Source organism: Vombatus ursinus, unplaced genomic scaffold (genome assembly GCF_900497805.2).
Source record: "Vombatus ursinus unplaced genomic scaffold, bare-nosed wombat genome assembly UNPS02014959.1, whole genome shotgun sequence".
Taxonomy (NCBI): domain Eukaryota; kingdom Metazoa; phylum Chordata; class Mammalia; order Diprotodontia; family Vombatidae; genus Vombatus; species Vombatus ursinus.
Genome location: NW_020954737.1, coordinates 8,263,379 through 8,279,310, shown reverse-complemented (window position 1 = coordinate 8,279,310; position 15,932 = coordinate 8,263,379). Strand labels below are relative to the sequence as shown.

Sequence of the window (15,932 nt, the reverse complement as noted above, 5' to 3'; positions counted from 1 at the left end):
CTCTCTCTCTCTCTCTCTCTCTCTCTCTCTCTCTCTCTCTCTCTCTTTCTCTCCCCCCCTCCCTCCCCCCTTTTTCTCTCCCTCTTCATCTCCTCTCCCTCTCTGTCTCTCTCTCTACCCCTTCCATACTTGGTAAGGGTGAAGCGGGGACAGCAGAGGCAGCAGCAGCAGCAGGGGCCAGTGTGGACTATCATTGGGGTGTCCTTCAGAGTCCTCAGCACTGCTTCCTTCCCACCAAAGCCTTCCACCATGACCATCATTATCAAGTAAAAGCAAATGGCAAAATACCTGAGGACAGAGAGGAAGGGAAGGAGGGGGTTAGCTGTCCTAGGAAGGAATAGATTTGTTGCCTGGGCAAGGGAAAATGTGAAGTAGGAAAGAGATGAGGTGGGAGTTTGGTCTTAGATGTTGCTTGCTGAAGGGGGAAGGCAGCAGGGACTGATCTTGTGTGTGTAACAGAGGGAGATGACAGAACGGGATTGGGGGACAGTGGAAAAGGAGATGTCGATTCTAGAAACAGGAGAAGGAATGCTTCTTGATAAGGAAGATAAGGGTAGTTCTTAACAAGAACTCTGGGCTTCAGAAGAGCTGAATAACCACAGTTTGAGAAGTGCTCATCTTCTGATCAGAAGCATCTATAATGGGGTTGGGGGCAGTGGTCCTCTTTGGTCAGCCCCATGTTGGGGAGAGGTTACAAATACAGGGAGAAAAGCAGAAGCTGTGGCTGCTTCAAAGCCAAATGGGGAGGAGCAGAGTCCCAAGTCTGAGCTGTCCTCAGCCTGTGTTGGTAGGAGAAGCCAGACCCTAGAGGGGTGCTAGGATGCTTACGTGGTGACAGCCATCTCCACAAACATCAGGGCGCGGGGGATCCAGAGCCCACAGCAGCAAAAAATAGACACTACCTGCTTGGAAAGAATCAGAGACAATCAGTTGGGAGAGGGAGAATGCCTCACTCCTGGACGAAGCATCTCGTCATCCCCTACAGCCCCAAAGTCCAATTTCTTGGGTGGGTATGGTGTAAACTAGGGCAGAATGACTGGTTGGTCTATCATTGGCTTGACCCCAAAAGACAATGCCATGACTTCAGTGGACACATTTATGCAGCTCACTCCCAAATCCTCCACCCCTAATGTCTTCCCAATTCCAGGCTTGTATTTCTCTCTGCTTGGATGCCCCACTGGCACTTTAAGCATAATACATGTGCCATTTTTTCTCTGTGGGCCTCAGTTTCCTCAGCTATAAAAATGGTAGGTTGTTCTACGTAACAATCTCTCCAGTAGTTGTTCTAAACCATCTCCCTTCAATCCCCAAATCTGTCCTTCCCCCTCATTCTTAACAGGTCTCATCCACTGTACTTAAGATTGAGGCCATATGATGGTGAGCTGCCTCAACTCAAAGAAAACATTACTGAGAATTCTGAAGGGCAAGGAATTTAATACTTTAGGGATGAAGGAGGTTTTTAAATATTTTATTTTTAGTTTTGGAAAAACTGATACTGTTTGAAGGTTGGGACTCCAGAAGAGGATTGGAAAAAAGTGAAAAAGTGATTACAAGACAGATATCCAAGAATGGGATTTGGATTTCTGGATAATGCCATGAATTGCTTTGCTGTACTCCTCTCCCTCTTTACCTAAAAGTAGTACCCTCCAGGTCAGAATTCTCCAGGGAGAATTAATCTACTCAGTTTTGGAATTCTGTCCTGAGTCCAGAGCTGTACAGATTTAGGGAGTGAGTAAAAACTCAACCAAGCTACTATACCTAGCCAGCCCCGGACCTCTGCGTGACATGTTGCCATCTGCCCTGCTGCTGCCTCGTATACTTCCTTTCTCTTGCCACCATCCCATTTTCTACCTCTTGCTCTGGTCTGGGTACAGTAGTCAATGCTAGCATTGTTTCTGGCTCCACATAGCATCCCTGTGGTTTTCTAGATCCAAAATGCCTTTCCTGGCAGGCAGGATTTGAATTCAGATCTCTTTGACTCCAAGTTTAGGCTTTATCCTGTAAGCTCCTTGAGGGCAGAATTTGTCTCACTTTTGTATTGGATCCTCAGTGCCTAGCACAGTACTTGGCTTATAAAGTCTTAATAAATGCATTTCCTTCCTTCCTCCTCCCTCCCTCCTTTCTTTTTTTCTTTTTCCCTCCCTCCCTCTCTACCTCCCTCCTTCTCTTCCTCCCTCCCTCTCTCCCTTTCCTTCCTCTCTCTGTCCCTGTCTCTGTCTCTCCCCCCACCCACCCCTTACAATCTTATGATCAGCTTAGCTTTCTCTCCCCTTGCTTTCCTGCAACTGTTCTCCTTTGTTGGATCATTATTTATATCCTACCCCTTGAATGTGGATGTCCCTCAAGGGTCTGCCATGGGCTTCTTCTCTTCTTATCCCATATTCTCTCCCTTGGTGACCTCAACACTTCCAAAGAATTCAGTTATCTCTATGCAGGTGGTTTTCAAATCTATAAATGTATCTACACTCGTAATGTCCCTTTTGAACTCCATTCCCATAGCCTGTTGAACATTCCAACTTAGACGTTCCATTGAGATGTCTTATGCTCAAACAACATAGCCAGAATGCAACTCATTTTTGCCCCCGAATCCCCAAATTTCATGTGTTCAAATGTTCATATGGACTATTTGTGCCTGATCGGTGGTAGAGCCTTCTGAGCTTATTTTGGTCCTCTTGGAGAAAGGACAACAATCAAGAAATCCCTATTCTATTGGTGGCACCTCTGTCCTTCTGATCTCCCAGGTCCATAACCTCAGAACATCTATAAATTCTACCTCTCTCTCCCTCCCATATATCTCCTGTCTGTTCACATGGTCACCATCCTAGTTCAGGTCCTGATCATCTCTTTCCTGGACTATTGAAATAGTCTTCTAATTGGTTTCCCTGACTCAAGACACAGGTCCAATCACTCTTGCTCAAAAGATTTGTACTTGTCCTCTGTAGTCTTTAGGGTAAAATAAAAACTTGTTAGCTGAATGTTTAAACTGTAAGGGCTCTACATATGACTCTCATCTACCTCTCTAGTCTTATCTCACACTACTCTTCTTTATGCACTTTGCCTCCCAGTTTAAATGGTCTAATCCTTTTCCCCCCTAATCTTGACATTCCATGTTCTCTGGTCTCGCATCCCTCCTCATCTTACCTTTCTTCAAAGGCTTAGCTCAGGTGTCACTGACTCCATGAAGCTTTTCTTAAGCCCCCTAGTTGCTAGTGCTTTCTGCCATCTCCAATTTTTATTGATCTGCTTTATAGAATAGTAAATAATAATAATAATGATGATAGCTAGGATTTATGTAGAGCTTTAAGGTTTGCAAAGTGCTTTACAAATGCCATCTCATTTGATCCTCATAGCAACCCTGGGAGGTAGATACTATCATTATCCCCATTTTGCAGATGAGAAAACTGAGGAAAACAAAGGTGAAGTGATTTGTCCAGGGTCACACAGCTGATAAGTGTCTGAAGCAGTGACATGTGAGATCCTTGAGGGCTGAGACTAGTTTTTGAGTCTCACAAAATACAATGCCTTCCACAAAGTAAGCATTTCATAATTCTTTGTTGGAAGAAATGAACTGAATGGAATTCTTCCTGCCCTCTAGAGAACTTCTCAGAGACTTGAATGGCTGAGTTTGATGGCTGCACCATTGCTGGTCCTTCTCCTGCCCTGCTCCCCACACCACCCAGTTTGTTTTTGGCTAGGCAATGGGATTAAGTGACTTGCCCAGGGTCACACAGCTAGTAAGTGTCAAGTGTCTGAGGCCCGATTTGAACTCAGGTCCTCCTGACTCCAGGGCCAGTGTTCTATCCACTGCTCCACATAGCTGCCTGCCCCCCCTCCGGTTTGGTGGTTCTCTCACCGTTGGAGCAGAACTGCTCCACATCAGGGTCTTCCTTTTGATGGGGCATCGTGTATTCTTGTACAGGTAAATGGTGTCCTCCACGTACATGATGACAGAGCCCACAGTGAACAGGGTCAGGATCACTATGACAGCCAGCTCCACAGAGTTCAGCTCTGGGGTGGAATAATAATAGCAGCAGGTAAGTATGGCTTACATTTGTGAACTACTTTGCCATTTAGAAAGTACTTTATTTACATAGATTGTTTAATCTGATCCTCAAAACAACCTTGAGAATCATTATGGAAAGCAGTACCACTAGGGACATTTTAGTGCCTTACTAGATGTCACAAAGGTTAGCTGGGTGATGCAGTGGATAGAGTGCCAGGCCTGGAGTCAGGAAGACTTATCTTCCCGAGTTCAAATCTGGCCTCAGACACATACTAGCTGTGGGACCCTGGGCTAGTCACTTAACTCTGTTTTCCTCAGTTTCCTCATCTGTAAAATGAGCTGGAGAAGGAAATGGCAAACCACTCCAGTATCTTTGCCCCAAGAAAACTCCAGTTGGGGTCACGAAGAGTCAGACATAACTGAAAAAGGCCTGAACGACAAGGTCTCACAATGTAAGTAATTAACAGAGCCTATTCAGCAGTTTTACAGTTCTCCCTTGGAGTTTCTGCATCCCAGGAGACTCTACAGCTAGGTCCAGATAAGTGTGAATAACGAATCCCAGGAAGTGGTCACATATTTTCAATTCACATGCTTCACAGGCGCAATTATGTCAGCTATGGTACTAGTTTCCAGCCCAATGGAAATATGCAGTGTAAATTTGCATAAGGAGACTGCTTAATGGAATTCATTGTTCACACTAATCAAGACCTAATAGTAATAGGAGTATTAGTAATAGGAGATATGGGCTACTGTTTTATGTTTTAAATATTTGTCAGTATGTTTCCTATAAAGTCTAGGGTTCAAGTCCGAGAAATGAACCACTGCCCTAGTGAATGGGAGACACCTAGGTAAGCTCTAAGCCTTAAGAAGCCTTTTATCTCTTCTGTCTTTTATGACTAGATTCCTCAGAAAAAGCTGCCTAGGATAGGTGCCTCCACTGTCTTTTCTTGATTCCTTACAATCTGGCTTCTGACCTTATTCTGCTAAAACTGTTCTTTCCAATGATCTCTTAATTGTCAAATCCGATGACCTTTTCTCAGTCCTTATCCTTCTTGAGCTCTCTATGGCCTTGGACATTGTCAGTCACCTTCTTCTTCGTGGTACTCTTCTCTCCAGGTATTCAAGACACAGCTCTCTTCTGGTCCTCGCCCTCCTCCTCCCTATCAAACCATTCCTTTTAGTCTCTATTGCTGGATGGTCATCCAGGTCACACACTTTAACCTATAGATGTCCCTCATGGCTGTGTCCTTGGCTCTCTTCTCTTCTCCATCAGCTCCCGGGGATGTAATTATCATCTCTACGCTAATGATTCTCAAATCTACCAGTCTTGTCCCAACCTCTCTGCTGATCTCCACCCACCTTTCAGAAATCCTGAGCTGGATGTCCGGTAGAGATGTGAAACTCATTATATCCAAAACCCACACTCACTGTCTTTTGTCCCAAACCCATCCCCTTTCCAAACTTCCCATTTCTTTTGAGAGCAACACCATACTCCTAGTCCTTCAGCCTCAAAACTTGGGTGTCATCTTTGACTCCTCACTCTCTCATCTCCCGTATCCAACCTGTTTCCAGGGCCTTTTGGTTTCACCTTTGCAGCATCTCTCAGATAAGCCCCCTTCTCTCCTCTGACACTGCCACCACTCTGGTGCAAGCCTTCATCACCTCACACTTGGATTATTCCAATAACCTGCTGGTGGGTCAGCCTGCCTCAAGTCTCTCTCTGCTCTCCAATCCATGCTTTATTCAGTTGCCAAAATGATTTTCCTAAAGTATAGGTCTAACCATGTCACCACCACCTCCATCTCCCTTCTCTGTTCAGTAGACTTCAGTGGCTCCTTATCACTTCCAGGACCAAACAAAAATTTCTGTTTGACATTCAAAGTGAGAGAAATGACTGTTTTTCTCTTATATTAAATAACCAATTATTTGGGGAGATGCAGGGTTTTTCCTTTTTTCTCTTTCAAAGTCCAGTCTTTCAAGATCTCTGACCTTGCCCCACAAAGTTGAAACAAAGATGGTCATGCCATGATCTTGCCATCACACACAGATGCAGCATCTCCATGTTCAAGAACTCTGAAATTCCCTTTTCTGATCACAGACTTTCCTTCTCTCCCTCTGCCTTCCTGAGACATACTATGATGGCCGATTCCTCTGCCTCTCAGTTCTCTGCATTAGGTATACTCTCCTCCTTTCCCCACCTCTGGTAAACTTGTTCAACTCCACGCTATCCTTCTCTCTTGAGTCTTCAGCCCCCTTATTGTTTTGTTGATTGTTTCCTGTCAAGCCTAAGCTTTGGATCGCTCCCAACAGCCACCACCTTTGCTCCTATACATGTGCTGCTGAACAAAGGTGGAAAAATTATGCAACTATTCTGACAGGGTCCACCACAAATTTATCTTACACAACCTCAACTGGACCCTTACCAATACTAGTCAGTCCTTCTACATCTCCCTTATCAACTCATTATCCCATTTTCTACAATGGATCTTCCAAACCTTTTTAGCCCTGCTCAAACATCTTATGGTTTTCCCTCATACCACCTTCTCAGCTGAGAACCTTGTCTTCTTTTTTTTTTTTTGGCTAGGCAGTGGGGTTAAGTGACTTGCCCAGGGTCACACAGCTAGTAAGTGTTATGTGTCGGAGGCTGGATTTGAACTTAGGTCCTCCTGAATCCAGGACCGGTGCTCTATCCACTGCGCCACGTATCTGCCCTTGCCTCCTTTTTACAGAAAAAAATGAAGACCACTCACCAAGAGCTCTCTCTTCTCTCTCCCTTCTCATATCACTCAGATGCTTTCTGCCATTATCTCTTCCCTCATCCCTCTCCCACACAAAGAAGTGGTTCTTCTCCTTGCCAAGGCAAACCTTTCTGCCTACAAAAGTGGTCTCATTCCATCCTGTGTCCTCTAGCACGTTTCCTCCTCTGTCATCTCCCTTAGCTTCTATCTCTCCCTGTTTCCCTACTGCCTACGAGCATATCCATATCTCCTAGATTTTCAAAAAGCCCTCCCTTGATCTTTCCGTCCCTGCTAACCATCATCCTATATCTCTTCTGCCCTTTGTGGCTAAACTTCTTGAGAACTGAAAAGGTCATCTTCAATTGGTGCCTCCACTTTTTGTTCTCTCACTTAGCTTTCTGGCTCATCGTTCCACTGACACTGCTCTCTCCATAGTTACCGATGATCTTTTCATTGCTAAATCCAATGACATTTCTCAGTCCTCATCTTTCTTGAGCTCTCTGCAGCCTTTGATACTGTCAATTGTCGTCTTCTCCTTGATACTCTCTGTAAGATTTTGGGACATTATTGTCTTCTAGTTCTTGTCCTAGTTACCTACTCCTTATCAGTCATTTGAGTTGGTAATGAAGAGATCATTGGCACTTTGGAGAAACAAGATTGAGCTTAGTAATGAGATCAGATATCAGATGGTGAGGGGTTGAGAAGTGATTGGAGACAGCAAGTGTACGCAGCTATTTCTTAGATTTTGGCTGGGAAAAGAAAGAGAGATACAAGTTTATAGACCAGAGATCCAGAAGTAGAAGGGACATTAAGGTCCAGGAACATGGGTCGAATGATGTTTTCTTAGGCATGAGGGAAACCTAGGCCTGCTTCTTTTGCTTAAACAGAAAAAGGCAAGAGCTGCCTAATAATCTAGTAAGATATTGCTGGTCTACATCAAACATCATACTTGCCCCTTTTCTCAGTCAGATCAGTAAATCTTCCCTAATAATCCCTTCCCTCCCTTCTAGTCAATACTAGATACAGTGTGCTCTAAACCAGCATTCCCCAAACCGTGTTTCATGGAATTCTGATGTTCTGTGCTATATGAAGAGAGGTTCCATGAAAAAGTCAGTGTTATAAATAATTTCCTCCTAAAATATTAAAAATGAAATTATGTCTAAAATTATCTATGGTATTTTTTATTTTAAAAATGGCTTAATTTCCTCTCTTTTGTACCAAAACATCACCAACCTTCACCCTATCCCTATCGCTGGGGTTTTCCATACTTTCAGGTCCCCTAGACCAGTATTTCCATCAATATATTTTGATCAGGAAAAACAAATGGATGATGAATGTCTCTTGCCCAGATTAGAACATGCATATATATGCACATTTATATAGAGCTTATCCATCAATAAGGACAGAGAGTACGTATGGACAATGAGTTGGGCCCAAAGTTTAACAGGAACAGGAAAGTGGGCTGGATTACCTTCAGGAAATTACAAAGTTTCTTCAGTGGTCGTAAGCTTCCCATGAAAGTAAAGGCCCGTCATTTTACTGCCAACATTCTACTGCTGATGCAAGATGTAGCACACAATAGTATCAGAAGAATTGAAAAGGAATAATAACAGGTGACAAAGGAGAGGTGCATATGGTGGGTATAAGCATGCTCTGACATTTAACTAATGAGAAACTCCAAAGAAAATAGGAGCAAAAACGTCATCAATTGCATGATAGGAAGAGAAGATGGGCTGGTCTCATGGTTGAAGGCAAGGGATTACAAGTGGACAGAGCATTCTGTTTTGTGATATTAGGCGAAAACAAGGAAGGACTTCAACACATTGGATGGACCCTCTCCTTCTTCTCCCTTTTCCCCCACAGTCCACCTGTGGAGAACTCATGGCAAGATAAGAGTCACCTAGGATGAGCAAGCATGAATAGGTTTCACTCTATGTCACTGGAAGAAACTCCCAAATTGTTCTGATCACAAATCCCTTTGCGTATTTGGTTCAATATGTTTTAAGCCCAGAAATATTTCATTTAATGTTCCCTTAGCAAACAGTAATTTTTATGATTTTTTAAGAAAAATCTCAGCTTATGCTAAAAATTATTTTGTTAAAGGGCTAATGGCCTCTTTAGGAATAAACTATGTTTGACCAAAATTTAGAGTTAAAATTTAGCAGAGTTTATTAATACAGATGTAAAGATGTTTTGCAACAACCTCCAAAACAATCCCAGTTCGTGGAAGCACCATTGTCTCAGGCACTCAATTTTAGAGTCACCTTTGAGTTCTGACTATAATTTCCTATATACAGTCAGTTACCAAATCTTATTGATTCTTCCTTCATAATGTTGCTTAAGTCTGGGCCTTTCTTTTTATTCTCATTATCTCTACCTTAATCCAGGGCCTCATTACCTTACTTTTGGATTAGTATAATAACCTTTAATTTGCTTCTTTGTTTCTATTCTCTATCTCTTCCCATCCATTCCTATCAATTCATTCCTATATTCATTTATTAGTGTGTGCACTGATAAATCATTCCAACTTACCCCTTCTATCCTGCCACCCTCAGCAACTTTCAATGATTCCCAATTGTCTAAGGAATAAAGTCAAAACATCTCTGTTTTTCAAGGCTCTCCACTGTTCTTTTTAGGGCTCAGTTTTTATTCCATCTCAACTATGAAGCTTTGCCCAAGCACACTGATCTCTCCCTTCTCTGAGATCCTTTTAATATCTGTACCACCCATTTGGGCACTTGCATTGAAATACAAAATAATAAATGATTAACTGTCCAATGCCGGTGTAACTTCTCTCTCCAATTAAACTGGGAGCTCCTTGAGGGCAGGGATGATGTCATCATTAGTTCATGAGAGAAAAGGGATTGGTATGGTTTTTTTCCCTAAAGTTGTATGAATATTTTTTGTTTTGTGAATTACCATCATTTCACAGTAATTCCCTGCCTTTCCCTTCACCCCATAGAACCCAATCTTGCAACAAAGAAAAACAGTAAATAAAGCAAGACAGACACCGAGACTGCCACTGATGGCTGAGATGATCATGTTTCTCAACTCAAATGTTCAGTTAACACAAAATTCTATACTATATATGTAGTAGATAGGCATAAAGGGCAAGTTTACATTGAAACCAGACGCCTAGGGACAATTAGTTATCCTACTCATATTTACTAATCCTTCATTGTGATCTAGCATTGCTTAATTGAATTCTAGTTTGATCCATAGCATGGCACAATCCAGCTGTTGGATTTAAATCTGCCCAAAAGTGCTAAAAGAAGAGAAAGTTTGTAGACAGACATGGAACTCAGCTGTCCGCTGGGATACCTACAGGAGAAGGCAGTAGAGCAATTCAAGCAGCTGACAATGGTAGGGGAGACAGGTGACCCACAGAGTTCTGATCAGATGCCCCCACAGAATTTTCCCTTAGCTTGCAGTTTTGTGACATCTGGAAACAGCTACTTTTTACCCCCAAATTTCAAATCCATCTAGTTTCAAATCTATCTAGGAGCAAATCAATGATATGATTACTTACCCCAGCAATCTCTCTCTCTGCCTCTGTCTTTCTTTATCTCTTCATCTCTTTTCCTTTTTCTTTTTTCTGCTTTCTCTCTTTCCGTCTCCCTCCTCCCTCTCTTCTTTTCCTTTTATCCCTCTCCCTCTTTCTATCTTTCTGTGTCTCTGTATCTCTCTTTGTCTTTCTCTCTGACTTTATCTGTCTCTATCTCTCTGTCTCTCTCTCCTCCTCCCCACCCCAATTCCTGGTTTGGAAACCACTCACTTCTACCTTATGGCCTTAGATGTTTGGCTTGGGCACAGAGAGATTAAATGACTTACCTGGAGTCATATAGCTAGTATGTGTCAGACTCAGAACTTGAACCCAGATCTTTCTTAGTCTAGGGCCAGCCCTCTACTACAAGTACCTTTCTGTGGTCACAGTATATAAAGATGTACGCATAGAAGGGCTTAATAAATGTCTGTTGAATAATACTATGAAATAATAGAAAGGCTATTGAGAAAAATCATTATAATGCTGTAAAAATCAGTTCATCATAGATATCTTTCAATACTTAAAAAAAATTGGTGAATTCATTAGTGTGGACACTCCCTTTATTGATTCGTATCCAAAACTCTCTATAGAAAAGAGTTTACACTTTAGTAAAGGTTCTTCATGAGTTGATGTAAGGAAAAAAATCACTACCTGCTAATTAATGAACCTCTCCAAATTTAGTCTGGTCTTCTGATGACAAGCAGAGAGCCCATTGTTGGGCTCAGATCCAAAGTCCTTCTAGAGGGCAGCTGGGTGGTGCAGCAGATAGAGTGTTGGCCCTGGAGTCAGGAGGATCTGCGTTCAAATCCGGCCTCAGGCACTTACTAGTTGTGTGACCCTTGGCAAATCATTTAACCCCTATTGCCTCCCCCTAAAAAATAAAATAAAATCTCACCAAAGTCCTTCTAGGTTTGTAGACCCTACTTGCCAAAGCTTGGTTTGTTTTTATTTTGTTTTGTTTTTGTCACAGTCAGTAAACATTTATTAAGCACCCACTGGGATGCTTATTAAGCACTGTGCTAAGCATTGGCGATCCAAAGAAAGGTAAAAGACAATCTCTGCTCTCGAGGAGCTTACCATCTAACGAGAGAGATAACATGTACATGCCTATGTACAAACAAACAAGATATAGACAGGATAAACTGAGCTAATCAACAGAGAGAATTAAGGGGAATCAAGAAAGGCTTCTTGGAGAAGAGAATTTTAGCTGAGATCTGAAGGAAGCCAGGAGAAGCCAGGAGGTGGAGATGAAGAGGGAGCGCATTGCAGGTAGGACAGCCAGGGAAAATGCCTGGAGCTGAGAGATGCAGAGGGTCTTGTTCTGGGAACAGCGAGGAAGCCAGTGCCACTGGATAGCACACAACGTGGGTGGTGGAGCAGGACTGGCGAGGTGTAAGGTATAAGTAGACTGGAAAAGTCGGAGGGGGGCAGATTATGAAGGACTTTGAAAGCCAAGGAGAGGATTTTTTATTTGGTCCTGGAGGTGATAGGGAGCCAGTGGAGTTCATTGGGCTCAGGGTGATGAGGTTTTGGAGCAGGACCATAATGGAGGATTGTAGATTTAAGGACACTTAGAGCAATAAAATCAAGCAAAATAAAATCCCAAAATGAGCTACATTCACCATATAAAAGCTTACGATCAGTATCCCACTTATAGTTCCTAGAGAAGTTTACAAGGCTGGATTTTCCCGTTAATTTTTTGAACTCTCCAGTAAGTAAATGAAGGCCATTTTATACCTTCCAAGGGTATATACTTTACAAGGCGCTGGGCCATCTCCAGTCATCCTGTTCTATATCTTGCCACTGGACCCAGATGGCTCCAGAGGAGAAAGTGAGGCTGGTGACCTTGCACAGCCCTGCCTCACTTCAATCCAATTCACTTGCAAGTCAAGACATCATCTTCCTGATGTCCTGGTCCTCTTCTGAGAACAGAGGACAAACCACACCAACTTTATAAGACTGTATAATTGGGAACCTGTACGGGGCTTTTTCTTCATAATTCCCCCTCACCCCTATACCCCCTTCAGATTGTCTGACTCACTATTTAGGAGCTGGGCTGCCGTGGGAGGATGAGAAAGGCATTCTACTGAAACACTGTAGTTGATTGTCAGCACCTCAAAAAGACCGGGTGGAAGCCTATGGGAGAAAGACATCTCATTAGCTTCAGTGTTCAGAATCACGGTGGTGACAGAGGGACTTTATGGAGATGGGGCTCACTCCCTGAATTACCAAACGTTCTCTCTAGGCACTGTGTTCTCCAACTGTTGTGGACTGGATTCTCTAATTGTTTGTAAGATTCAGATCTAGAAGCGACGTCAGAGATCCTCTAGAATCAGCCCTTCCATTTTACAGGTAAAGAAACTGAGGCCCAGAAAAGTGAAATGACTTGCCTGAAGCCTATGGTGGAGCAGAGTTAGGATTTGAACTCAGGTCTTTGGCTCCTAACCCAGTGTTCTTTTCCCTATGTGGCACTGCCTCTGAGGGCTAATCTCATTTTTGTTCTCAATTTCTCTCACTTCTGCAGAGATCCCTTGACTCTGAAAAACCTATCATACTCTGAGGGCAAGGCTTGGCATGGGGTGGGAGGAGGGTAAAGAGAAGAGAATAAGCATTTATGTAGTGCCTACTATGTGTCAGGCACAGTGCTAAAGTATCTTCACCTGTATTAGCTCATTTGATTATCCTTGTTTTACAGTTGAGAAAACTGAAGCAGACAGAGGTTTCAAGTGACTTGCCCAAGGCTTTGCAGCTAGTAAGTGTCCCGAGCTGGATTCGAACTCAGGTCTTCCTGACTCTAGGCAGCATTCTATCCACTGCACCACCAGTTGCTGCCCTGATATAGTTGAAATCACACTTGGAATTTTGCCTCCGACGCTCACTACCAGCGTGACCCTAGGCAAGTCACTTCTCCTCCACGGCCCAGCATTCTCCTCTGTAAAGCGAGGCTTGGTGGTCTCTGAAGCTTCCTCCACCTCCGGCGATGATTCTGTGGCTGCTGTCTGCGACTGTCATTGCTCTCCGGGGAAGCCTGGCCCTCCTACGTGCCAGTGACTCAATTCCATCCTCTTCTCACCACCCGGGTCTGCTCTGGTCTGGTCTGGGGTGACCAAATGACCCAGAGAAAATTACTCCTTGACAGACTGAAGCATGCTAGTTTTCACTTTCATTCTTTTTCTTTTATTTGAGTCTTCTTGTACAAAATGACTAACGTGGAAATGTTTTACACGATTGCACAACCATAACCTGTATCTAATTGCTTTCACTGTGTAAGAGAAGAGGGAGGGGAAGGAGACAGGTGTAGAGTCAAATGAGCGGCCAACGTGTCAAGCAGAACCACTGTCCACGGGGTAGCCTGAGTCACTGGTTGTCTTCTTCATAGCGGCAGTGACCCAGAGGAGTTTCTCAGAATCTCTCCCTGGGCTGTACCGCTAGCTCGTTCCCTTTCTGTGCCGGGAATAGGTTCAATGGAAAGGTTCCCACTGTGGGAAGTAGGAATAGGGCTGCCTAGGTATGAGGGAAGTTAGTGGCGGGGTGGCGGGGGGGGGGGGGGGGGGGGGGGGGGGGGGGGAAGGGGTGCTCAAATCTTAGCAATCCAACTTCCAGAGACTTAAGGTTCCGGAGCGGCTTTCACTTACCTGAGGGTGCTGCTCGGCTCCATTATCCGGACTTGTCAGCTGCTGTGGTCTGGCTGACAAGAGGCTGGGTGAGGGTGAAGTTCGAGATGCGCTGTGGCTGAGCTCCTGAGATTTCAACGTGGAGCTGATAGTTTCTGCGCCCAGCCTACTCCCTCCCTTCCCTCTTTCCTGTCAAGCCAAGTTCTGGTATCAGAGTTCATTCGTAGAGAAATGCAATCCTCTCAGATCAGCTGAATGCCCCAGGTCCTGGCTCCTCCCCGATTTCCTGTGCCTCCTACCTCCTCACTCCCACAGATAAATCCTATGCTGGCTAACAACCCTATCCCTCTGGTGACCTTTCAGGGCCAGCTGTCAGGGAGACTCTGATCTCACCAGCAGAGTAACCCAAAGCATTTAGGGTGAACAGAAATCCTTTCACCTCACTCATGAGACCCTGGTCAGGGGATTGGAACTCTCTTCCTCACAGCTACACCTCCTGGCTTTCTTCAAGTCCCACTCAAATTCCATGTTCTTATGCCCACAGGGCTAAAAACTGTGCATACCCTTTGATCCAGCAATAGCACTGCTAGGTCTATATCCCAAAAACATTTAAAAAAAAAAAAAGGAAAAGGACCCATCTATGCAAAAATATTTACAGCAGCTCTTTTTGTGGTGACCAAGAATTAGAAATCAAAAGGATGCCCATCAATTGGGGAATGGTTGAATAAGCTGTGGTATATGGTTGTAATGGAATATTATTGTGCTTGAGCAGGATGATTTCAGAAAAACCTGGAAAGACTCACGTGAAGTGAGCAGAACCAGGAGAATGTTGTACACAGTAACAGCAATTTTGTTCGATAAGAATTGTGAATGAATTGTGAATGACTCAGCTATTCTCAACAATACAATGATCCAAGACAATCCCAAAGGATTCATAATGCAGCATACTATCCACCTCCAGAGAAGAAACTAATATGGTTTGAATACAGATTGAAGCATGCTATTTTTCACTTTCATTCTTTTTCTTTTATTTGTCTACTTGTACAAAATGACTAACGTGGAAACATTTTACATGATTGCACAACCATAACCTATATCTGATTGCTTTTACCATCTAAGGGAAGAAGGAGGGGTAGGAGATAGATGTGGAATTTGGAATTCAAAACTTAAAAAAAATGTTAAAAATTGTTTTAACGTGTAATTGGGGGGGAAATAAAAATATGTGTATACATATATGTATATACATGTGTACATATGTACATACATGCATACATGTATGTGTCTATGTGTGTACATACACATATAAAAAGAATTCCGTGTGCTACAGGCCATCTTTGCCCATTCCTCTCAATGCTAGTAGTACCTTCCATCTGCTGATTATCTCCAACTTATCTTGTCTGTATCTTGTTGGTACATAGTTGCTTACACGTCCTCTTCCTCCTTAGACCATGAACAACTTGAGCACCTGATTTGGTTTTTGTTTTTGTTTTTGTTCTTTCTTTGTATGGCCTGTGCTTAGCACAATGGTGCATAGTAAGTACTTAATAAATGCTTGCTGACTTGACTTGTTGCTCAAGAGTCTGGTGGAAGGACACATTGATGGGCCTTCTACCGGCCCTGTTCTTCTCTTCTCCTCTTTTCTTCTCTGGGGGAAAAAAAGTGGACCTAGGGCTCACTTCATGACTCAAAAACCATCCTTTGGAGCTGCATCTCAGACAACAGAAGCTGGAAAGGGGAGAGAGGGGCAGGTGGAGGCCCTGGCCAAACATACTGGGTTCTAAACTCCACAACTTTGTCTGAAACGTCACTGGTGAAGGAGAACAGAGGTGCTGATGGGAACAGGGCAGGAGGCAGTTTTCTAGGGCATTTGGCATTAAAATAGAAGGAGAATCTAACCATATGGGGATTTTTCCATCTAGCTATCATTTATCTCTCTAACTTGAAGGCAAGGAACACATCTTAGGCTTTCGGAGGGTGGGAAGAGGGGAAAAAAGCCTGACGTGTTTCTTACCCTCAAGTTAGAGAGAGAAATG

The 15,932-nt window shown here is 43.5% G+C and overlaps 1 protein-coding gene and 1 long non-coding RNA gene across 3 annotated transcripts in view; one reads left to right on the top strand and one right to left on the bottom strand.

The window, feature by feature from the left end:
• The window catches only part of LOC114030465, a 14,177-nt gene extending 1,563 nt beyond the window's left edge, over window positions 1-12,614 (top strand). The window contains exons 2-3 of the long non-coding RNA XR_003567610.1: window positions 3,920-4,034; window positions 12,531-12,614. This is a non-coding gene — a long non-coding RNA (uncharacterized LOC114030465). The remainder of the gene's footprint in view (window positions 1-3,919; window positions 4,035-12,530) is intronic.
• SLC51A (solute carrier family 51 alpha subunit) overlaps window positions 1-14,500 on the bottom strand; it is a 23,457-nt gene extending 8,957 nt beyond the window's left edge. For both annotated transcript variants that reach the window (XM_027845292.1, XM_027845291.1), the window contains exons 1-5: window positions 13,921-14,500; window positions 12,327-12,421; window positions 3,854-4,008; window positions 829-902; window positions 130-288 (exon numbers count right to left, since the gene is read on the bottom strand). In XM_027845292.1, the coding sequence (XP_027701093.1) occupies window positions 130-288; window positions 829-902; window positions 3,854-4,008; window positions 12,327-12,421; window positions 13,921-13,943 (506 nt within the window). In that variant the 5' untranslated portion in view covers window positions 13,944-14,500. The remainder of the gene's footprint in view (window positions 1-129; window positions 289-828; window positions 903-3,853; window positions 4,009-12,326; window positions 12,422-13,920) is intronic.
• Between the last annotated feature and the right edge of the window lie 1,432 nt (window positions 14,501-15,932).